Source organism: Carassius carassius, chromosome 19 (genome assembly GCF_963082965.1).
Source record: "Carassius carassius chromosome 19, fCarCar2.1, whole genome shotgun sequence".
NCBI lineage: Eukaryota > Metazoa > Chordata > Actinopteri > Cypriniformes > Cyprinidae > Carassius > Carassius carassius.
Window position 1 is genome coordinate 1,304,353 of NC_081773.1, and position 25,987 is coordinate 1,330,339.

The 25,987-nt window shown below is 38.7% G+C and overlaps 1 protein-coding gene across 2 annotated transcripts in view; it reads left to right on the forward strand.

Annotated features, from left to right (window-relative positions):
* Positions 1-832: 832 nt before the first annotated feature.
* LOC132094846 (kalirin-like) overlaps positions 833-25,987 on the forward strand; it is a 214,968-nt gene continuing 189,813 nt past the window's right edge. For both annotated transcript variants that reach the window (XM_059499476.1, XM_059499477.1), the window contains exon 1: positions 833-1,180. In XM_059499476.1, coding sequence (XP_059355459.1) covers positions 1,114-1,180 — 67 coding nt within the window. In that variant the 5' untranslated portion in view covers positions 833-1,113. The remainder of the gene's footprint in view (positions 1,181-25,987) is intronic.

Consider the following 25,987-nt stretch of genomic DNA (forward strand, 5'->3'; position numbering starts at 1 on the left):
ACACGTGCTTCTTATTTATTATGAAAATACATGTTCTCAGCATTAGGATTCATCAACAGCCTGAAGATTGCTTGAGTGAAGGGGGCGTGATACAGAGGGAGGGCACACACACACACACACACACACACACATTTCCCTTCTACTTTCCATTGTTGGAAAAATAGCACAGTCTCTGGCGCTCCGGGAGGCCATCTGAGCGAGTATGCTTATGTTTCTAAAATATCTCATTAACTTTTTAAAGAAATATTTATAAGAGAGGAAAAGAGTGACCAATAAGACCGCTCACACTATTCAGGATTCATGACATCATTCGCTTTGACGGTCAGGATCTCGCTCTGTCCCGTCTGACACACTCAGACCGCGCGCCGCTTTGTGTGGAGCTGATCCGACTCGTTTTTCGCGAATCGGTTCTTTTGAACAGTTCATTTAAATGTAGAGATTCAAAAAATCATCATCATCATCATCATCATCATCATCGGTAATTTACGTCACACCCGACCCGTACCATTTAACATTTGGAAATCTTTAAACAATGTATGCAATGCAATTATTTATTGTGTTTTAGCCTGCTGTGTCAGCCTTAATTCACCTACAGCATTATTTTTTATGTGTTTTATAGTTCACACTAATCGAGATTACCATTAAGTCTTGTTTAATTCTTTGCAAATTGAAAATAACACTGAGATAAGTTGTTTCCTATACAAATCCTGCTATTTCTTAACTCTATTCACTTACTCTGCACCCCATTAATCAACACATCTGAAAACTCGAGCAATGAGGATCATGTTCAGCAGCTCTTGACTCAATCAGCGTCGGACAGGACCGAAACAACAGTTCAGTGCTTTTGAGAACCGCTCCGACCGGATCAGATCAATTCGCGAAAGAAGCGATCAGTCCGATTGATGAACCAGTTCAAAAGAACCGACTCACAAGAAGCCTAAAGAGCGATCGGAGGAGGAGAGGCGCATCTGGAGACAATAGAAGGCGATGCGGAGCTGCGCTTTGTCGCTCGATCCAGGGCTGTGCCGTCAAAACACAGAAATATAGAGATGATGGAGCGCTGAATCTGGATATATCCCCCGTTATCTTGAACTGTGAGACCTAAGAGAAAAGATGAATTCTGCTGAAGCGGCGGAGGACGGACCCAATGATTCAGACACGGATGCCTTCTTCAAAACAGGTAGATGAGAGGAGAGATGGAGAGACCGTGAGCTCTCACATTACAAATATCGGCGCACTTGTCTTATTTATCATCCTTTCTTCATGATGATAAACTCCCAGTTACATTCGCAATGTCGGCTATTCCTCTTGGATTTACCAAGTGCTCATTGTTTTTATTTTCATAGATATTTAGTCATATTTTATTACATTTATTGTTAATTATTCCATTTGGTTATTGTATTTCGTTTATTTGGCGCTGTTTTGGCAATGTAGTTTTTGTGTGTGTGGAGAACACTAAATTGAAACTGCATTGAGAATGAGATAGACCTTTAATATACTCAAAATGAGGTTGAAGAAAAAGACTAAATTGAAACTAATGGGATAAATCATGGTTTAAGGATGCTTGAGGGATGCTGAGCTTCAGTACCGTTGTCCTGTTGGGATTGAAAGCTGCATTGCTCTGAAAACCCAGCCCAGCCCATATCTCCTGAACAGCACTTGATAACTTCTCATGCATTATTTCTCAGGATTGTGGTTATCGGTTTGTATTTTGTAGTAGACAACATAGCTGGTTCCTTGCCATATATTAAGTCTGACTAAGTGTCAAATCACTGTCACTTTTGTGTATTTAACTGGGCTTCATGCTGGGCTCATGGGACAGGGATTGGGAAGGTGCTAATTACAAACACACCTGTGTTTAATTGGTGTCATTTATCTAAAAGCTCATTGCTTGTGAGTGTTGAAAGTGCCACAAAGTTTTTGCTGGGATGCGTGCTTTACCCCAGTTTAAGAGAGGCTTTTATAGCTAAATTGCTTAAAAATCAGTCTCTTCTATGAGCTCTTGGTCTTTTAAAGATTAGTCAATGAAGTCAGGAGTTTACAGATTTTAGGTCTTGCAATTCTGTAATTGTTGCCACATGCCTATTGTAACAAGCAAATTCATGGTAATGTGTATTTCAGTCATTTATCTTGCTCTTATTCTCTTTGCAATGTGAACATAAATATTTATAATGTGTATGTTGAGTTGAGTGCAGTTGTCATATATTAGCAATGATGTCACAACAGTCCTTGACGTACAGGGTCAGAATAGAGGCAAGAGCTTGTATCATGTGCAGTGTTTCTGGAGTTTACAGAGAGGAAATGGCTGGTAGAAATGCTAATGTTAAAGTAAGTGGTCCAGGCTGTAAGACCCCTGCTGAGGAGTGATGCATAAACCCTGCAGCTTTACACAGCGGGCTATAGGTCAGGATTCTGGTACACTACAATCACTCTCTCTCTCTCTTACACACACACACACACAAGCAGAAAACACATCTACACACACTGCATAACATATAATCACAAACTTTTTACATGTGTTACCTCATCTACACAACTGTGCTGCATGCCTTTATTTCTGTCTTTTTTGAATGTAAGCGTGGTTCAAGGTGAGGTTCTTTGGAGGAAGTGTGTGAAGTATCTCAGTTTAAGAGCTGAAGGTCATATCTTCAAGCACAGGCTGATAAATAACAAAGAGTTTCAGAGAAAACCCGCAAACTACAGAAAGAATAATAGTTGGAATTCACGGACATTGGGAGTGTGGAAATGTTGACAGATTGAAACAGATTTGTTCATATTCTAAAGGTTCTCTTTCATGGTTTTGCAGAGCTTGCTGCCATAATAAAGCACTGCCAGGGTGTTGTTTTGTGGTTGATAGTGTGTTCAAGGTGACCACAACAAAGTCTCTATAATATTCCATCCCTAATTCATTGGAAAACGTAGCTATTTTATGAGGCGCCGAAGTTGTATGAATTTGTGCAATGTGAATTGTATGAAAAACATAAAGCATGAGGGTCCACCCCTAAAAATAACCATGACTGGGGTGTAAACTAGCCACCAATTCACCAAAATGTAAAATAGTTACAAATTGCCATGAGATGTGTTGGATATTCTGGCGTCCCTCCATCAATGTTAGTGGGATTATCATTTAATCTGCTTTGTATGTAAAACTAATCACAAAGTAATAGCAAACTTCCTCAACAAGCTGCACGATTTAAATATCTCTCATGTCTGTTGCACAAATGGTTCACCATCAGTTCCATGTAGGGATGTAATGATTCACTCAACTAACCATTTGATTCGATTCATGATTTTGATTTCACGATTCGATTCACAATTTACATTTTTAAGATTGAAATTTAATGAGATTTAAGACAAATTAGAAATTAAATGTCATTTTATTATTGCTTGGATAAACTACTGCATGTTTCTTTGTGAAATTGAAATATAATGCTATAATAATATACTGATATAGCACTTGCTTATCATTGCTCTTTTGTTGGTTTTGATTGCTTCTTTCGTCCTCATTTGTAAATCGCTTTGGATAAAAGTGTCTGCTAAATAACAAAATGCAAATATAATGTAAATATAAATAACAAATTAGAATTTTAAAACAAGCCCCAAACTAAATAAGTAACACAAATGAATGAAATATCTTCATATAAACAAAATAAGGCTTTGTCTGTGATCTTTCCGTTTAAAATTAAAGGCAACCACTGCATTTTAATCATGATCCAAACAAAGATGCTGTATACATGATGCAACATGAGCAGTTTTTAATCTAAATTAGATTAAATTTGAAGTAAAAACAGAATAATTTGACTTCAGTTTTGTGAAGCTACAGTATTCATAAAAAAAAATAAAAAAAAAACATCTGCATGAAACAGAAACAGAAGACGAGCTGAACGAGACGCAGATTCACTCTCTGCCAGCAGGTGGCGCTTAAATCGTTTCCTCGGTTACCGCTGTAAACAAAGCAGCGCTGCACTTATGAACTTTAATATGCTTTATACAGAGGCAAGAGGAAAAGAAAAAAATACCATCTAAACTTTTTTAAAGATATTAAGTTCCCCTCAGACATACATTTATATAAACTCCTACCCCTAATTAAATCGTGATTTGTTTAGCATCTTAACCGATTTGAATCGTAACATTTTTTAATCGATTTTCAACTGGCCCGGGGTTAATTGTTACATCCCTAGTTCCATGGCAATATAAAAGAGGCTTTTTCTCACCTAGAGCAAGTAAAGAACAAAGCAGGCTATTTTTAGGCCTGATCATAAAGACATCGTTGAGTTGCGTAGAGCAATGGTTTTGAGATCTCCAGTACCAATGATCTGCAGATGTTTGGAGGTCTGGGTGAGGTTTCAAAGAGCAGAGGGGTTTTTACTGTGGTTTTACCCGGTGGAGGGGAGGACATCTGCCTGCAGAACACAGCCTATGGATATACAGATACATCCTGGCAGCCCGTGCCCCTGGGGCCAACAAAAAGACAGGAGGAAATAATGGAGGAAGAGAGGGACCGAGTGAATGGGGCCATAAATCCTCTCTCTTCTTGCCACATCCAGTTGTAGTGGGTGTTTGCCCTCCTAGAAAAAAGATGTTACATGGCTGAGTGAACAGTAATCCATTCACAAGCACTACATTCAGCGATCTGAAGAGGGTTTTATACCTTCAGCCACATGTATTCAGTATTTCTGGTTAGATTAACCTCTATACAAGCACAGGACTATGTACACTTTTAAACAGAGTTTTTATTATGGAAATAAATGTAAAAGAATATACTTTATATTGGAATATATTACAACCAAATGAACATTCTATTTTGTGGTACTGATTTAAATTGGTTGCTATTCTTGGTATGAAGAGTTTAGCTGCTGAGAAATTAGAGAACGACCTCTCTCCTCTCATAATAACTGTGTTGATTGTCATGTTTGGACTCCTCCTTTATCATCATTCCTGTTATAAGCCTTTACTTCCTTCTGAAGTCCTCTTTAGCACTGCTTAATAAGTGACTGTGTGAAACTGCCTCACAACATCAGATGAGGCGAATCATGCACTGATGAAAGGATTTTCGTTGTGAAGCATCTGTGTTTTGTTGTCCCCTGTAAAGTGATTATTAATTCATTACATAATTAATCACCTGATTAATACATTGGTTGGAGGTAGGCCTGGCTTTAAGGGCCATGAAGAAGATTATTTAATAATCCAGTCTGGAAGCGCTGCATTGTTTTTGACAGGGTTTAGTGATGGCTTTGTTCAGCAGGCAGCAAAAATTTCTTGGCGTTTCCTACTCTTTTATAATAATACTTTTTGCTGTATGTGGTTTGAAATCCAATAAAAAAAATGATTTCTGGATTTTTGGAAGTAAACAGACGGTCCAGACTATAACATCATAGACAAAGTACATCAGTGCCTCATTTCATTCTTTTACACTCACACGTAGCTTTCACCGTGTAATGAATTGAGATTGAGTTCATATAAGCATGCATGCATGTTTAAATACAGATGCTTATGTTGCCTGATGTGCCTCTGTAGTTTATGTCATGCTCTCTTACGTCTCTTGACATTGTACTGACGCTTGTGTCATAACTAAGGCAACTGATTATTGACTATTTCTTAACAAATGATCTGATTTCATCAGTGCAGACAGTCAAAACTTGATTTGTGGTGAGAACTTTGATAACCTTCTGCAACAAATGAAGATTTTGGCATAACTGGCAATTTTTGGCAAAACGTTGACAAACATGTTCCAGTAGCTGGAAAATGTTTTGACTGTGACAGCAATGGACAAACAGTTGTTGTACTTTTCACTAAAGTAAAAATGATTATTGGAAAACCACAAAAAAGGTCACTCTCAAACAATAACTGTTCAGACCAAAACATTTGGGAAATTTAGATTTGAAAATCTAATTGGATTTCTGCATAGTGTGAGCATAGTGCAAGAGCTTAGTTATGAGGGTGAGCTAATGAGAATTGATTTGTTCTTAAAGCATGAATCAGCCTTTATCCTAAATGTGATGCTGCACTGATGGTGCAGACCTGGTTTGGTTTTTGGCAGATCTGGATCTGTTTCCACTCAGTGAAGTCAGAAGGGAAAAGTGGAAATTGGCTTTGGCAAGTAAATAAAGCATACTCGCCAGTTGGCCAGTCACTGTTATAATGCCGCTATTCACTGTAAACATACAAGGGAAGAGTGGCAACATAATTCTTTTGAAATGTGATATACATTCCTATGATGAAGTGTGGGTTGCAATTCTTTTTTTATGTTTTCAAAAGAAGTCTCTTATGCTCACTTTTTTTGTAATGCATTTATTACTATTACTGAAATATCTTTTAAATTAACATATTTACAAAAGGGATATTTAAGTTTTTTAAGAAACATTGTCATGAAAATATACTCTCTTCAAGTGTATTTCATTTATATTTTTATTATAATCTTTGTATATATATAGAGAGAAAGATAACAATTCAAACATCAGTTGTAATATACATGCTTTGCTTGAATGCTTCTATATGTGTTCATATGTGCATGAGACAAGGCTGGAAACTGCAGATAAAATCCTACAATGCCACAGTCTGATTCAGCCTGATTAGACTGACACACAGCAAGAGACACGCACAGCCGGTGCTGGAAAAAGCCTTGGCTTCCTGCCAAAGAGTGTGTGTTTGTGTGTGTGTGTGTGTGAACACCCCCTTTCCCCCACACCATGCTGTCTGTGCACCACCCTTGGGCTTCATTGTGAGGAAGAACAATAGAGCCTGATGCTCCAGCATCAGCGTGCACACACACACACACACACACACACACACACAATACACTCCACTGACGGCCAGCATGTGTCTGTCTGTCTGCCACATCACCTCTTTTGCTTTTCATTTCTTGTGGTTTTCTCTGTTTCCCAGTTTGCATTTTCCATTTATTTAATGTCTTTACCTCTCCATCTCTCTCTTTCACAAACACACACACACACACACACACACTTTTGTCTAGCTAACACACTCTAGACTTCAATTGTTTTATATAAAGATCACTATTATTACTTCAGACTAACCAAACACAAACCCCACCCACATTTTTTTCTAAATCAGGACGTCCCCAAACTCACTTCTGGGGACACATTTGTCCACAAACCATAGCTAAGGAATCACACACACATTGCTAAGTAATTACACAGACATACACGTTTGCCAAATGAGGATGTGTCCAAGATATTTCAATTCGCTTCTGGGGACAATTTGATCTTTTTTAGTTTTCTCTTAACTAAAACTATAAGTAACACCTAACCCCAACACACACACACACACACACAGTGTGGCAGATGGCTAATTGGCTGGTTAGAGGCGGTGGGTGTATAGCGCGAGTGAGAGCAGATCTGAGTGGATTATAGAGTCATGATATGACGTTGAGGGAGTTGGGCTTTAGTGAGAGGGATCCCCATTTCCGCAGTCTGTTCCTGCGCTACGTAAGCATGGACGGACACTTAGCACTGCAGGCTAATGGAGTCAGATCTCATTAGCTGAACCTCGGCTTTGAATGAGGCTTTTAGATGGATTGAGGCAACTATTCCCTCGAGGCATGTGAGTCTGCATCTGTGCTCCACTGATAAAGATGCTGCTCCACTTGCCATTCCAACAGCTAATTCTGCTTATTCCTAGTGTGTGATGACAGATTATTACACATGCACATTTCAACTACATGTCTCACCTGCAGGCCTTTAAAAGGCTCAACGATAAATCAGACCAAAGGTGATGTGTGCTGACAAAAGTTTTGACATTATTCTTAACCCCGGGTTAACACATTTGAAATAGTTAACCCTGAGTCATCCTAAGCTGTGGGTTAACGTTATTTGCATATTTGTGGCGTCAACAGCCATGACTGGATAAATGCAGCACATGAGTGATTTAAATAACCAGTTGTGTTGCGCTTTTGCATCAGTGAGAAATGTTTTTGACACGCTGGCTGTTTTACAGCACACAAAATGTTGGCTGTTTTTCAGTGCAAAGGGTTTCTGTGACTGTACAAAGTTTGAGATTTAAGACACGCACTCCAGAGCAGGGTTTCATAACCCCAGGTTATCTTCTGAATTACAAAGGTAAAACACTCTACCCAAGGTTAAAAGCGACAGTAAACTGGGGTTAAATGCAGTGTGAAAATCCCTATAAAGTCCAAATCCTGCTTTGTGAAAAATATAAATTCTCACTTATATTTTAGTCTCATTTTACTGATATATTATATAAATCTCATTTGTGATTTTAGTTTTCTTATGGATAAGACCCTCTTCTTCTCAAGAAACACTTTTGGCTGTGTAAGGGTTGTTGTTGCATTGCATGCTCTTCAGATCAGCATTTTGATGTCTGAACTGTGTAAAGCCTTGACTGTGTGCTTAGATTGAAGCTAGAAAGTTTAACATTTCTTGTGGAAATTGTAGGAAATTTGCTTTCTGCTATGATGTGTAAATGTGTCCTGTAGAACCCTTAGTTGTAGTTGGGACATTTATTTTAAAAAGTATATATCTGCTGCTAAATAAACAAAATTATTCACTTAAATGCAGAAAACTATCTAGGGGTTCAGGTGGAAAAAGTAGAGTCTATTTTGGATGCATTTTACACTTCATCAGAACACCTGCTCTAGCTGTTTCTGCTGGATTTGACGTTTCAATTAATCTGTAGTCAATCAACAGAGAAGTTTGAGAACATATCCACGCTTTCATGATTTATGTTGTTTAATGAAACGAGACACCCAGGCTTTTGAAACTGCTTCTCAGTTGCTCCCCATTGATCTTGAAAAGAAGCATTGAGATGTAAGCACAGTCCTGCAGATCTACTCCAAACATATGTGCAGTCAAATGATGTGTGAAATGCATTTTTTCTCCCCACTCTCCACCATAAGCTTCTCATAAGTTGATCTAGCATCTATCAGACAAATGAAAACCATTCAAACATCTTCATTTGAACAGACACAAATATGTTATGTTCTCAGTTCTTTATGTATTCGCTTTGTCTAAGATGTTTCTCCTTGGTGCTCCAGTACAAATATAAACAGACACAAATGAGGCAAATGTTGACATATAGTAAGAGTATACAATTAATATGAATAGGATCATTCAGATCACTTGATCTTGGAAGAATTTCATGAGTATAGGTCCTATTGAGATCTCTAGCTTTTATTAGCCAACTTTGATTGATAATGTCCAAATTTTTAGTTTGAGACACCGTTGAGATCTCTTCTGAAACACATGAGCAGGTTACTAGGATCTGTTTCTCATGAGAAAGTCTGAGAAAGAGTAGAATTGAATCAAAAGGCCTCGACTTTATTAAATCTTCATGTCTAGTTGAAGCAGTTGAGATCTCATATGAGATGTTTCTTTCTTATGGATGTCTGTGTCTGCCAGGTTTTTCTGAAGGGTGCACAGCTTTGATAGAAAGAGGAAATGAAAACACCTGACCTATTGAAACAGTTCCATTGGAAAGAACATGATTCCTTCTTTATTGTTTTCACCGGGTGGGGGGTACCATGAGCTAACCTCACCTAGGCAAGACACACACGTTCACATGGCCACAGGCTCCACGAGGATTCATGCAGGGAACCAGAGAGTACTCATGCATTTTTAATCTACTGCTAACAGAGAGAGAGATGATTTCAGAGACAGAGACAATGAGAACAAGAGAGTCGCTTGCAGTTGGAAAATTGATCAATTTTCAATAAAAGAATTTTCACAATAAATAACATGCCTATAAAAATCTAGATTTTTATTTCGTGCCAACTTTAAAACCGTTCAGACCACTTTATGACTCCATAGCAATGTGCTGGAACTCTTAGCAACACTCTCATCTTCTTAAGAACATGTAAAAATGCAATTTCTCTGATTTTGCATATGATCATTTCTTCACCCTGCAGTGCAATGCAGACTAGTTGTGTTCTTTCAGGTACAGTAATTTTCGAGTGCTCTGTTGTTGAGATGAAATTGTGAGGAGTTCAGCACTGCAGGGCAGGAGACTGCTGTGTTCAGCACACACACACACACACACACACACACAGACTCACACACAAGCATGAAAGTGTAGGGTAAGCCAGCTAAAGTGAACAGACTGTCTGATGCAAGAAGAGCTGCTTGGCTAATGCATTTAGAGCGTTATATTTCACTGGGAGAGAGGCGAGTGGACAGAGAGATATAAACACAGTGATGCTTGATGGAGGATGTCTGTGACAGAGAGCTCCAATCAGTGGCTGCTCCTGAAAAAGAAGTACTTTAGCATACTTTCAGAAAGAGTACTTAAAAATAATAAAAGAATATGCCAAGCAAATAGAATGTTTTTTGCCACATATTTGTATGTTAACAGCAATTCAATGAAAATGCTTTATATTATATGCAATTAACTAAATTTAGAGTGCTTTTTTACCCACTTAAGTATATCTTTATATGTAATAAGGGGAAGAGGATTTGTGCAGGGGACAGAACCACACAGAACCTGTGGCTGGTTTACGATGGTCCAGCTGGTTTATTAGCCAGGCCAAGCTGACAAGTCCCAGACCAGTTTGGAGGACCAGCTAACCAAGGTAGTAGAGGAAGCATGTTTTAATGTAAAGCATTGTGGCTTCAGTGTGTTGAGCTGGCATGGTTGTGCATATGTTTTTCTAGGGTCAACGCCCGCTCAGCTGAAGGCGATAAACAATGAACGTAGCAGTATGCGAGCATGTACTGTATGTGGACATGGATGACTATTTCTTGGCACTCTTCAGCAGCACACTGAATCTATAAACAGCCTGTGTTTATAAAATCCCAGAAAACAGAAAAACCGTGCTGTCAGGAGTGAGTTTTTCAAATTTCCAACAATTATGATGTTTACAAAACGTTATTTCCATGACTCCAGTTCTGTGAAGTGCATTCAAACCCAGTCCTGAGATTCAGTGTGGTTTGAAGAATCTCATGAATATCATGAAGTGAACATCATGAGACTGAAATGCTGAAATTTTTCTGTTACAGAGAGGGGTTGTAATGTATTTTCACAGTGTAAAAAACACTGGCCAACAATTGCCCAGAGCCACTTCTGTTACATGAAACTACAGTACAACTTGGTGTCTCTAACTGCTGTTTAAGGTGTAATACTTTTGACTTTTTGACTTTGATTTTTTTTTACTTTTGACTAACCCCAAGACAGTATCAACCAATATATCCTCTTGGCAATTCAAAGCTACTTTACATTTTGGTGAATCAGTGGCTCATTGTAGGAATTGTAATGTTTTGAAGCATAGCAGCTGGTTTAAGCTGGAACTGAGCTGGTCCTAACCAGGAGCTAGTTGCTTAGGACCAACTTAGGACCAGCACATGACCAGCTTATAACCTTATAACCAGCTTATAACTTGCTCCTTTTGTACCTGCATTTACTAACTGAGGCTTGTCATAGCACTTACATATAATTTCTCTTTTGTTGATTTTGATTGCTTCCATTGTTCTCATTTGTAAGTCGCTTTGGATAAAAGTGTCTGCTAAATGAATACAGTAAATGTAAATAAGCAGCTCAAACCAGCTGACATGCTCCAAAACAAACCAGCATATTGAATTTTTATTTTTTTTTAAACAGGGGAGTTACAACTGCATGTTGCTTAGATGTGTAAGTGGGCAATTTTTGTGTCTAAATATGCTGCAATTTGTACTGACAGTTACAAAATTTTCTCAGTGCTTCCAAAGCACAAGAGTCAATCAACAAATCATGCAGGTATTATTATGCATTAGCTCTAAATGAGACATGAAGGCTCTACGCAGGTGCACTGATGTGTGCAGAGGGCTGTAAATCTCTGCTCCTTCTCTCAGGGCGTTATAAAACTCTGAGATGTGTTTGAGATGGTTTGCAATGATATCACCCTCCTCATGTCTGTCTAGAGAGAGAAATGCGCTCCCCATTGACAAACTCTGCCAAAGCCCTCATATATTTCTGCTTTCTGGAAACATCTGGAAAAACTATCCATTCTAAGAGAGAGAGAGAAAGACCCTCTTGTTGAAATCCTGTGGGGAAAATGTCTTACAGATAAGTAACATGCAGCTGGTTTCCTACCAAAAACAAGTGTGTGATTGTGGAACATGGACCACTGGAGAAGGCTTTCTGTGATGTGCTGTTTCACTCCTGCTTCGCTCTTCTTTAGAGAAGCAAAGAAAATGACCAGCACTCTGGGTGGAAAATCCTCACTCAACTATAAGAGCACTCTGGCTGTCACTGGTGTAATCATTGATGGTTGAGTCGGACTGAGTCACTGGCATGGAGCACCCAGCCTTTATTTTTTACTCAGATGTGTGAATAGTGTGTGTATTTGGGGGATTGTGGAGCACAGCTGGTATATTAATGAACTCACCGGGAGCTTTGGCACAGTAAACCATACGGCTGACTGCCAGTAAGAACTAAATGTAGCATTTAAGAATGGAGAGAAAGACAAAGAAGCTGTCAGAGCCAGCTTCACACAACCTGATCCATGTCACTTTAGATGTAGGGTTAGAAATGATTCAGTGCCCTTATGAAAGTTTTACCTTGTTACTATTAGTAACCAAGTTCAGTAAGGTTTAGATCTACTATCTGTCAAAATAGTTAGTGGTGTCTGCCAACGCAGCAATTCACAATGACCAAATTCAAGTTTAGGGTTTGAATGTGCCAGTGCTTCCTCAGAGTTTTTAGTAACTTACAAATTACCAAAAAATTATCGTAAGTACAAAATGAATACTGTCCCAAAGTTGCTACCTTTTTTAAGCCAAATAAGTAATTTAGTGTATGTGATTTGTGCAGTTCTTGCTTTGGTTCATAACTTAAGAGTATAGAATGACATTGTAGTAATTATCAAGCCATATGTAGAGACCATGTGTATATTTCCAGTACAGCACAGTTTAACTGGCTGCATGCTTAACCAGCATAGTACAATGCATAACTAGCTAGGCACACAACTGTTTCCTGAACAGAGTCTGATCTCCATCATTTTTACTATGTTGTATCAACAATATAGAATGTGCATTAATGACATCAGACAGACTTATTTTTCACAAGGTCTTGAAGTGTTCCTGTAGCTCAAGTGGCAGAACATTGCTTTAGCAAGCGCAAGGTTCGGGGTTTGATTCCCCGGGAACACATGATAGGTGAAAATTGTTAGCCTGAATGCACTGTAAGTCGCTTTGGATAAAAGTTAAATGCTAAATGCTTTAATTTAATATTATTTAATTTAAATTTACTCAATAAAATTTAACAGGTCAAGTTACATGTACTTATTTGTTTTTTTTATTTTTACTTAACTTAGTTAAGTAGATTTACTTAATTTCCAAATGTGTTAAATTTACTTGAAAAATGCTTGTGCAAAAACTTGCCAAATACAAATTAAGTAAATTTACTTATTGTTTTTTTTCAGTGTGGAAGAGCAAGATGAGTGAAAAAGGGTGACTAATTCATCCGGACTAGAGGAGAACGATGCCTCTGTTGCAATAATAGATGCAACATTTCCACTCAAAAAAACTATCAGAAAACTGAGTTGCAGTAAGAGAATTTATCTGGCGACAGTAATGATCCTGAACTCTGACAGTTTGCTGGAAACTGAAAAGGGTGATGTCAAATGTAATAGGCTTATGATCAGAGAAAGTGGCCTCCTCAATCAAAATATTATCGACATTAAAACCATATGATAAAATTAAATCAAGTGTGTGTCCCAGTTTATGAGTAGCTTTATCTATATGTTGCGTAAGGCCAAAGGCATCTATTACACCAGAGAATTCGCTAACCATAGGTCTATCCGGACATCAAACATGAATATTAAAGTCACCAAGTATAAGGAGACGATCATACAGTGACAAAAAATGAGAAAGAAAGTCAGAGAATTCAGTTATAAAGTCTTTGTCAGGCTTAGGGGGCCTATAGATCAGTACACAAACCAATGGTGACATAACAGATTCTACAATTACACATTGCAGTTCGAAAGTGGAAAAAGTCCCTGCAAACAGTGTCCGTAATTTTAAAATTGTTCCTAAAAACAAGAGCCACACCGCCTCCTTTTCCAACGGACCTCGGCGTGCTAATAAATGAGATCCTTCCGACCTAGGACGGCTTCAGAGAGCTGGCAGAGACCTGATTGTACAGGAGAACCACTCGCGAGGGTGACATCCATTGTAAAGAACAGGGGTCACCAGTGCGTTTCTGAGATCCAGCAAAGTATTCCGATCATAGGACCTTGTAGCAACAACGGAACAGTACCGACATAGCGTAAATGACAACACAAACAAACATAGAAGTTGACGGAGCTGACGGCAAGCCGACTAACACACTGGTGCCATCTTGCTTCATACAAGTTTGCAATGCTATTTGCAAATGTTTGTTTGAACTGTGGTTTCAGGAAACACCGAATCATTTAACAATGTTGTTTACGATGGAACTTGTGACCATAGTTAGCTTACAATGCTTTTGGGAAATGCACCCCAGATTTTCATGGGCTCTTTTTATTCAGATAAGTAAGTCACCACCTAGCAACTAACCCTTACACCTTAGCAACCACCTATTATTGCCCTGGCAATCACTCTACTGTGGCAGGTTTTGCATCATTTACTTTTTCTTCTGAAAGTGAAAAATATAGTATTTCTCTTTTTTGTATTACACATGGATGTAAACAATATAAAATATACCAGATTTTATATTATAGTAACAATAACTGTAGTGACTATGGTATTTTGGAGGACACAATGGTTGCTATGAACTGTAAGTATGTGAGAGAGTGTGTCATTGTATGAAGGCAGTAAGTGAACAGAGAGCAGACGGTTCATATAAACCACAAGAAACTGCAGTATTTGGAATCTGCTGTTTGATCGCACTTACATTGCACTTGGAAAACTTATAATATGACTCATTTGAGATTCTTAACATGATACATGTGTAGTGCCTTGAGCAAAGGAATAAAATCAATAAAAACTAATAAATTGCATCTCACAAAAACTGAAAAAAAACTGATAGTGTGTTGGTTGGTATATGTGGAAATACATACTCCAATGCAAACATTCAGACTGGCTACTGTGATGCATTTAACAATCTCCAGTGTCTGAAATGTTGGAATTTACATCCTAAAAGTATGTGGTGAGGGAAATAATAGCTTTGGATAGAGCGGCACTCCAGGACTGATTTCATGTTGTACAGTCAGGCAAACGCACACATTCCTACCCCATCATAAAGGAACCGCTTATATAAAAATTGCCATTATTTCCCCCATGACTGCTGTTTTACTGTGGAACTAAAAAGAAGAAATGATTTGAATGACTTGTATGCAGCTCTTTTCCTTACAACGGCAATTCACTGTGGCTACAATTGCAAAATGCAAAAATTGCAAAATAAAATGTGGTTATATGTGGCAATAAGATTTAGTAAATAATAACATAATTTTAGGTACACTGCTTCTTTAAGGAAATAATGCTGAAGTCTGTGGTATGCTGGTTGTTTCATACTGAGGTTGGGATGGCAGACATGCATGTGTGTGTGTGTGTGTGTGTGTGTGTGTGTGTGTGTGTGTGTGTGTGTGTGTGTGTTCCTACTTTGAAAAAGTTGTAAAGATGTAAAAGACCTGAAATGCTGACTTGTATTAAGATGACATGGGAAAGAATCTACTTTTGACAATGAATCAAGTCAAGTCATGTCTTATTGCGGTGGTCTGTAGCATTTGACTGCTGCTGCCCTACATTGTGTTGGCAAGCACTTGGCCAACTGAATTTTTCCACTTTCTTAACTAAAGGGAAATGATGGATTTCTCAACTCCATTTGGTTTTAACAAGCAGCATTTTTAGCATGCATGTGTCTGGATTCTAAAAGTGTATTTAAAAACAGATGCCACCAGCAATTAAAGCTCATTTTCTTATATGTGGCCGTCTCCAAGGCAACCACACCACATGCTCTGGATGCATTGAATGAGAAAGACCATTGAACCACAATTGACTAAACAGATTGTGCACACAGTACCACTGTATTTTATTAGCAGAAGTTGGCTGAATGATTTTAAAGGTGCACTTAGTAAGTTTTATGTTCTCCAGGCACTTCTTCATTTCAGAGGTTTTGGAATCTGTACTGGTTTATAACTGTTCATGTTTTGTTACTGTTTCTCTCTGGTTTCATACAGCACATATCCATTGAATATATCCTTCCATCTATGGATGAACAATATTTTGGCCCTTTTTGAATGTCCGTTAATGGATAAATATGTTATTTTCAGCCTGATGGTGTAGTTACAGCATCTACTACCCTGTTGAAAAAAAAAACAGCTGGCTAGGTATGTTTTGAAGCATGGCAGCTGGTTTGAGTTGGTTAAAGCTGGTCCTGAGCTGGTTATAATCTGGTTATGAGCAGGATCTAGTTGCTTAGGACAAGCTTATGACCAGCACATGACCAGCTTAAACCAGCTCTTAACCAGCTGCCATGCTTCAAAGCATACCTAATTAGCATATGCTGTTCCTCTTCAGGAACTCGAGCTGCGTCGGAGGATACTTTGGGAACGCCTTTCAACGTGACCGATTCTGAGCCACGTGTGTAATCAGTCCAATAGATCCGGTGGAAGGAATGTAGACTGGTGAGTCCTTATCTTCTTCCTCAACTATTAGATCCGGTGCCCGCCCTCGCAGTTTTGGAAGTCTGTGCTGCGGTCCTTCCTCCCAGGGAGAGGGCACGATACTCTGCCTGTCTTTCTCTAAGGACATTGATATGGAGGGTGTCGATGAGCTCGCCAGTTGACTCACTCCACCCTTAAGGTCTACGTGGCAGTCATTGCGGCCTACCGCGCCCTTCTCGGTGGCCAGTCAGTGGGCAGACACCCTCTGGTTACATGTTTCCTATGCAGTGCACTGAGGCTGAGGCCTCCCGGCAAGAAGAAGCTTATGCTAAGCGTTGGATCAGGATGCTATCCTAAAGCCTCGAGTCTTCTGATCTCCCCTCTTTTGGGGGTCAAGACTCACTCCTTCTGAAGTTTGACCATTGGGCGGGATGTCCCCGTTTACTTGTCAGGCTCCTGGCTTCTCCTCTCGCTTTAGCTGTACTCTTCTATACTAGGGCGAGATTTGAAAGTCTGGCAGCATGGGCATAGTCTTTCCCATAGCGTCCTCCGATGTAGCTCGAGTTCCTGAGGAGGAACGTCTCAGGTTACGCATGTAACCATGGTTCTTCGAGTGAACAAGATGCTGCGTTTCGGCCATACTCCCTGTCGGCACTAGCTTCATTTATAGAGGCTGACGCAGGTTTCACTGCACTTGCTTTTAAGCTTCCTGTTCGCCACGTGATTACACACGTGGTTCAGAGCCGGTCATGATGAAGGGCATTCCCAAAGCGTCCTCCGACACAGCGTCTCATTCCCCGAGGAACCATGGTTACATGCATAACCTGAGAGGTTTTTTTTTTTTTTTTTTTTCAACAGGGTAGCAGGAAATAACCAGATCAACCTTGACCCTTCTGGGAGAAACAGACAAAGATAGACCATATAAATAATCTGAATTGGACATATATGCTAATCAGTCATGTAGCTTGTTGCCTTCATGTGAAGCAAATTCTGATGTCAATTTTCTAGCTCAAGAATACAATGGTGTTCTTGAATCAACCCTTGAGAGTTTTGAACATGCAATCTTTTGGCTGCAAGCCCAGATCTTCAGCCTTTTTGCTGAACCATCAATATTGATTGTATGGATGTTGTTTGGAATGGTTTCTGCATATAATGTGTGTAAATTATATAATGAACTCCTCACACTAATACTACTGACAATGTAAGCAGTGTGTGATTTTAGCTTTGATTAGAATTTATGACATGAACAGGCTACACCAAGAATCGACCTGTGTCAATAACAATTATTGACAGAGTGAGAGTCGTGATTTTCAGGACACTCATATTAGGTCATACAATACTGGTCAGGAGGTATTGACATTTGATGTGTAGTAAAAATAGGCTATGATTTCATAACTTTAGCAGCATACAGTACAGTATACTGATGATCAAAATTTTGTTGTTTAGTTCCCTCCAGCGGTGAAACTTATGTGGAATGATTACTTTCTCTGCTGGATGCTGCATATGTATCACCGAAAGAAAACGAAATAACACTATTTTCAGAAGATAGGCCCTAAAATAGACTGCAGTTCTAAAATGATTGTGTGTATTGGTACATCATGACAAACCGTTATGTTGCAGCATTGTTTAAAAACTGCTTTGTAAGTCGTGAAAAAAAGCATATATTGTGTGGTCCAAATCTCTCATTAGTGAGGTTTGCTAAAGCAAGTATTGCTATAAGCTATTTAGGGGGTTTTCAATTATTATATTTTGGACTGTAACTGATCACACAGTGCTTATGCTACAAAGAGCATTATACCGCAAATAACATGATGTATTTGCTTGTTGACAATGCAAAACTATATTGCAATTATGCCTTTATTAAAAAGAACAAAACAAAAAAACAACATTATTTTAATATATATATATATATATATATATATATATATATATATATATATATATATATATATAATTTTTTATTTTTTATTATTAAAAACATAATTTCAAGAAATGTATTAAACAATATATTAATGTATTTATTTATTTGGATTCATTTATTTTAATATATTATTTTTCTCTCCAATTTTCATATAACCTGTTCAGTTGTGCTTTAAATAGACGTTGGTTGTAGGGTTCTTTAAGAATCAATAATTATAGGAGCTTTAACTAATATTCTTGTAAGACTAGTATAATTTTCTTATGCAGGTCCAAATGCCGAAGACCAGGTTTCAATGCTTAGATCCCAAATGCAAAGTTTAAACTGTGCTAACATGCATTCACTGTGTCCTGTAGTATACTAAAAAATCATGATTGTAACCTTTATCTTCATATTGAAATCTTACCAGACAGTAATTCTTTTCTGACAAGAGTATACAGTGTACAATTTTTAAAAACTTAGCTTTTGTTGTGCTTTTATGAATGAATAGAAAACTGCATGAATAAATGAATAGTGCTCATAAACAGCTGTTGAGATCGTATTCTGACTTGAAATGGACCAGAGGGTTGGATTTGGAAACAGGAGTTGAAACATAACGTCTCATCAAGAAGATATGGCAGACAGCTTAGGAACAGTCGCTAATGTGATCTTTACATATAGATTTGCATTTAAAAATCATATTTTAAATACTTTCATCGTCTTAAGTCTTTTCTAAGTGTATGCTGAATTAATGTGTATAAAGTTTATCAGAAGTGTGTTTTCCAACCATTGTCTAACAATGACTCATGACATTTAGTGAGATAAATTGATTGTTATCTAATAAAGAAAAGCAGCAATCAGAAGCCTTTTTCCATCAATCATGTCTGTGAAAGCTATTCTCACTAAAGAGCCGCCTTCACTTCCTGATTATATTACCACTGGAGCCCTAAACTTTCTCTTGCATTCTGCAGTACACTTGAGATGCTATTAATAGCGTTATTTAAAGTCTTCCTGTTTCCTAGCCTAGTGTGCTTTAAGTGGTCTGGGTGAGTTTTGTTGGCTCTTAGTGTTCTAGAAATCTAGAACTGCGGTGAGGGAATGGCTGCTGACTCAGGCTGCTCTCTGTGACATCATCGGCAGCAGGCACTGAGGTCATCACTCCAGCCACAGCATTAGCTGAAGGAGTGAGAGTGGTTTAAGGATAATGGAATTATATCCCCGCCACAGAAAGGACCTAGATATTGATGGCTTGCCTTTACTTACGACACATACTTACCTATGAGATTTGATGTCCTCTGGGACTGTGGAGACAAAAAGACCTGTTTGTTTTGTGTAGGTTGTGCTTGTGCAACACCATGTCTTTGTGTCTGCTGGAAAAGCTGCATATGGGGCACAGAGTGGAGTGAAACACGTACTTGTCATCCTGTGGTAATGGAGGAGGGTTGGTCATTGCAAATACTGTAGCTGTGATTTATTTGATTTATTTTCCTCAGCTGTGTATCATTTAGTGTAATGGCAGGAAAGAGAGCTCTGCTAATGTCATGGAAACAATGGATTAGGTCTCTCACTTTAAAGCAATTATCCAAAAATGTACGCTATGCAAAGCCTGGGTGTACGCTACCCAAAATAGCCCCAGCTCATGGAGGTAGAACAATCACTCACTCTCTTACCACAGGAACCTACGGCCTCCAACTGCTGGTTCTGGAATCTGTTCCAAGCTGCCTACCAAGACAGCATTTTGAGGTATTATCGTCCTCCGAACACAAAGATTGTTCCAAAAAGTTAGCAGTATAATTATTCTGGCTTTTAAGACACTTTATTTTGGTCAAATTTGGTGTAAGGTTGCAATTTAACTACACTGACTTCTTCACTATATATTCAGAATGACAGTAATTTAGCTTTTATTACAGTAGTTGCTTTTCCAGTAATGAGTTACTTTGTAAGTCAACATATAATCAAAACCCAACAATTCATATATTCATGCTGTGCCTTGCGAAAGTATTCATTGTTTAAATTACTTTTTTTCACATCAATCTATCCTTCATACACCATAATGATGAAGCAAAAACAGATCTGTGATAATTTAATTAAATATGAAAAAGATCCTGAAATGAGTAGATTGCATAAGTATTCATCCCCTTGACTCAGTTCTTAGTTGAAGCAACTTTAAAGCCTCAAGTATTTTTGGGTATGATGCGACAAGCTTTGCACATCAGCATTTGGCAATTATCTGCCATTCTTCTCACATCTTTACCTATCAAGCTCTGTCAGGTTGGATGGGGCACATTTTCAGGTTTCTCCAGAGATTTTTGATTCAGTCTTTTGTTCGTTATCTGGCTTGGCTCGGTGTTCATCTTCAGTTCTCTCTTCACAGCAGTTCAGTCAGTGTACTGTTTGAGTAAATGAATAACTCCGGGATATTGGTTTGTTTTAACTCAGAGGGAGTGTCAGCCACATTAAAAAAGTTAACAGCTTAAGTCATTTGTGGATTAATGCGTATTGGAGATGCGAACCGTTTAAAACGATTCAGTTCGATTTGGTGAACTGGTTCAAAAAGATCCGGTTACATCGAATGATTCTTTGGCGAACCGGATATCACAAACTGCTTTGTTTTGAACTCTCTCTCACATCAGACATGGAAGAGAAGACAATGCTGAATAAAGTTGTAGTTTTTGCTATTTTTGGATCAAAATGTATTTTCGATGCTTCAAAATATTCTAACTGACCCTCTGATGTCACATGGACTACTTTGATGATGTTTTTCTTACATTTCTGGACATGGACAGTAGAACGTACACACAGCTTCAATGGAGGGACTGAGAGCTCTCAGCCTAAATCTAAAATATTTTAAACTGTGTCCCAAAGATAAACAGAAGTCTTACGAGTTTGGAACGACATGAGGGTGAGTTATTAATTACATAATTTTGATTATTGGGTGAACTAAGCCTAACCCTAACATGGTCAAGTCAAAGTGTATATTTGTCAATGTGAATAATTTTTGGTCTCATTTTATTTTATTTTTTTACATTTTACTAGTTGTCCACTGTATAAAGTTTCTTTCATTTGGATAAACATTAAGGACACGACAGCAGATAGTAAATTAAGCACAGTTACTTTAAGAGACAATGGATCATTATAATGATACTCATCCAAATTCTTTGGCCACAGTTTACTTTCACTTTAGACATAGCCGCCAGTTATTTCGAGGATACTCTCTAAGACGGGTATTTTGACATAATTTTGTATGCATTTATCGTTACAAAAGCAAGAAGAGGCAAATTTCGGTGTTCAAGCACTTTAAGACGTGTCTCTCTGTGTGTGCCCTCAAACTGCAAATTGTATTTGTTCGTTTAGGTGAAGGAGAGCTCGGTTCGGTGTTGCTGTCTTTCAGATGTGGCTCTCTGTATGCGCAGAGAACACGGCGCACGAGTACTCAGTTGAGTTTATCCACATCTTGTGTTTGAACTCTTTTGAATGTTTAAATAGGCAAGGCTTAAAAACATGTAAATGATAAGATTTTGTGATGATGCGCAGCCCGTTAAATGTACTGTGGCCCCACCTCAGCTGTGGGCCCCTATAATCGTCACCACCTTTCAGCCCACTAGCGACAGCCCAGCCTCTGTGAACCTTCATTGTAGCATTTTTTTTTTCTGAACTCTTCTCCAGGTCTGTGGATTGACACAATCCTTTATCTGAGCTCTACCGGCAGTTTTTGACCTCAAGGCTTGGTTTTTGGCTGTTGTAAACTCCTGAATAAACCTTAATTTGGGCCTGGTTTTATTGAAAGTGATGCCAAGTGAAAGTGAAAAGTGACACCACCAGATTGTTCTTCGATTCCGCATGAAGTATATCTATGTAGGCATTGGACGGCAAGACAGCTCATTAGAGTTTGGAAAAAGTGAATGCTGGAGGCTTTTCCACAGGGCTGTGTATTAGAAAGGCAAATTCTGTGAAGAGTTTGGAGTTTCAGAGAGACAGAACTGATGTGATGTGACTATAGAAAGACTGTGGATGGGTTGGAATTTGGATTGTAGAGAGTCAATCTCAGATTACCTACATTATGCATGAACCCCCCGGTGGGTGTGTGCAGCTGATATTCTTTGGCATTTTGCATTTGTGTGTGATTGTGCTCTGGATAGGCTTCAGTGAGTGTGTTCTCATTCATACTTCGGCCCAGAGCACTGCTAATGCCATTTATCCCTTTCAAGTGGCTCTGATGATGAAATTAGTCTATTTGGCATGTTTTAGACCTGGCCTGCTCTCAAGCCTCAAACATGAAAGACAGAAAGAGAGAGCGGGGCTGAACAAGAGATGTAAAAGTAATAATGAAGCTGTGTTTCCAAATTAGCTGCTGGTGAAAAGATGGAATTCTCATTTGGAGCTCCAGAAAGTCTGAAGACCTCAGACGGAGTGAAATGCCATCACCTGTCTGGCAGACATCTGCATTAGATCTCTTTCCTCATTTACAGAAAACACACCTCAGCTTCAGCCATCAGGACATCTGGAGATGAAGGAAACTTTCAGAGAGAAAAATAATGAAGACTGATGTGAATGAGCGCTGAACATTTGGGTGACAGTACTATAGCCCTCTCATTTAACTCTGCCTTGTTCTGTCTGTCGTAAACACTTTCATGTGCAGATGGTTTTGTAAAAGCATTAAAATCGAATTAGCAAAAGTAATATGAAATTCATTTAGGCAGTCTGCATTAACTATAACAGTTTCCTCTGTGCTGCAATAACTATAAAATTAGATTTTGAGACCTTTGAGAGCTGTCAACTCAGTGTGATGTTTCAATGCCATTTTTTTTTTCTTTCAATCATATATCCTGAACAAATCCTCAGTCTGTTGCTGACCAGAAAAAGCAGAGACTCACACCCCAAACTCATACCATTGGTTGTACCAATGTTACTACACCAAGCTGGGGTGCACTTCCCATACAACAAGACAACATGCTGCTTAACTAATACAGTACAATGCAGCTGAATGAATTAACAAGCACTAAACTGCATGTTAGCATGTTTTTGTTTATTTATTTGTTTTTTTTGTTTTGCTGAAGAGCATGCCCTTTACATTCTCATGTCATGCTAACAAGAAACTAGGGTAGTAACCACAGGTCAGGAGCTGTAGCTAACACCACACAACTTTGTGATGTTTGCAAATGTTCGTTGGAGCTATGGACTATGGATACTCAGACATTGAAAATGCCATAGCGTCACACTCTATAGGAATTTAATCTTTAAATTTACTTAAAATCGTCAGTGCATATCAAGCTGCGTGTTAATATTAGTATTAGTAGTAAGTATTTTAACATCATAAAAATACATACAACACTTTTAAATTATACTGTATCTTTAAATGCTTCCAACATCTGCAATAAATATTACATCTCATTAACTTATACACTGATATGTAGGCGTTCTCAATGCTTAATAAAATCTGAAGCATAACAAAGATGACAAGGGAGAGAAATAATATAATAGTTTACTTGTAAACTTGTTTAAATGTTAATAAGACATTGGCTGAATCCAAGAAATAGTGTGTACCTCGGTGGTGATACAGTACTAAAAATTTCATCACAATACCGCAGACATCTTCACGAACTGTTTGTGCTTGTAAAAAAGCTTAGCATCTAGATAGCATTACCATTTATTGTACTAAAATGTATTATGTAACTGTTAGGTTCAAAGATTTGAAAATGACTGTGGCAGCTTTGGCATCCTCACCATTTTTTTTAAGATGTTGTGGGCAATATTAGTCCAAAAATCATGCATGGTTGCCAACATCTAAAATCCTCTGGAAACCGTATACCATTCAAGAACTTTAATGTACTGTTTCCAGCACACTATGGTTTGGGACTCACTAATTCTAATTAATGTACTCACATACTAAGTTAGACAGATGTGAATTGGGATTTAGCCACAGGCTAAATGATGGATCCAGGCTCACTCTTTTTTAAAACAAAGACGGAATCAGTAACTTAATTCATTAATCATCCAGATTTGAGCTGCTGCCGAGGGGCCGTCTGTGTCCTGACCTGAGATCAGGTCCAACTTGTCTCTTTTGTTTCCTCATATAATCGTTAGGCTATTGTAGCTATTTGACTTGCTGTCTACAGTGGACAGGCTCGAGGAAGTGGCTTATCAAACTTCTAAATTATGCTGGTGCAAATCTTGCTCCTGAAGAGCCAATCCCAATCCAAAAGACTTGAACCAGCTAATCAAGATGTTCAGGGTTACTTTAAATTACAGACAAGTGTGTTGGAGTAGGGTTGGAACTTGTCTCAGCCCCCAGCTGTTGGCAAAATGTCTGATGCATGTGGGACACAAAAGTCCCTTCAGGAACACTTTGTTACGTTAATGAACTTTCTGTTTCCTTATTTGGTCTTCTTCCTGTTCTTGTTTTGTTAATTGATTATTCCCCACCTGTCTCCAGTTCCCTCATTACCTCCTGTGTGTTTAAATACCCGGTCTGTTCATTTCTTCCTCGTCCGTGATTGTAATGCTGTTACTGTTAACCTGATGTAGTATTGTGAAGTTATGATGTTAATGTGTTGTATATAGTCTGTATTCTCTTTCGTTATCCAGTAAACTCCTCATTTGATCCAGATCCTCCTCAAGCTCTTTATTCTTTCGTTAGCGTACACCCTACTTGTAACACATTTGTGTAGAAGTCGTCATAGGATTGGTTTAATTCTACAGGATTTCTGCGAGACGTGTGTGTCACATTCTTTAATGTTCCACCTTGAAACAAAGATAGCATGGTGCCAAACCCCCTCACGAAAGAAGAAAGCCATAGTGTTTACAACTGTGACCACGAGCCCTTATCAGGATCAACTAAACTCTGGATTTTCAAAAGTAATGTTTAAAAGTGTATTTAAATACCCGGTCTGTTCAGTTCTTCCTCGTCCGTGATTGTAATGCTGTTACTGTGAACCTGATGTAGTATTGTGAAGTTATGATGTTAATGTGTTGTATATAGTCTGTAATCTCCTTCGTTATCCAGTAAACTCCTCATTTGATCCTCCTCAAGCTCTTTATTCTTTCGTTAGCGTACACCCTACTTGTAACAGAATCACGGACCCAAAACAGTTTAGTTAGCGGCGTTTTTCTTTCTTTTTGGTTTTTGTTTTCTTCCCTCTCCCGGAATGGCGATTCCAGCAGTCTGTCTCCTATTCCTGGAGCCTGCAACACCATGCGTCGTGGGAGTTTTAGTGGAGATCAAGGGCGTGGAGGAAAGCCCTGCCCACACTTCTGCGACTGAGGGTGAGCTGTTTTCGGTTTCTGCCAATGATATGGAGCAACTTATGGACCTTATGGACTGGTCTATGGAGGTAATCCCTGAATTTTCTGTTTCTCCGCTGGTTCCGTCCAGCCCTGTTCCCCCTGTATACCCTCTCAGTCTCCCACTCCCACCTCCTCCAGTCAGTTCCTCTGCTCCATTTCCGCTGGTTCCGCCCAGCCCTAAATTTTATTTTTCTCCGCTGGTTCCGCCCAGCCCTGAACTTTCTGTTTCTCCGCTGGTTCTGTCCAGCCCTAAAATTTCTGTTTATCCGCTGGTTCCG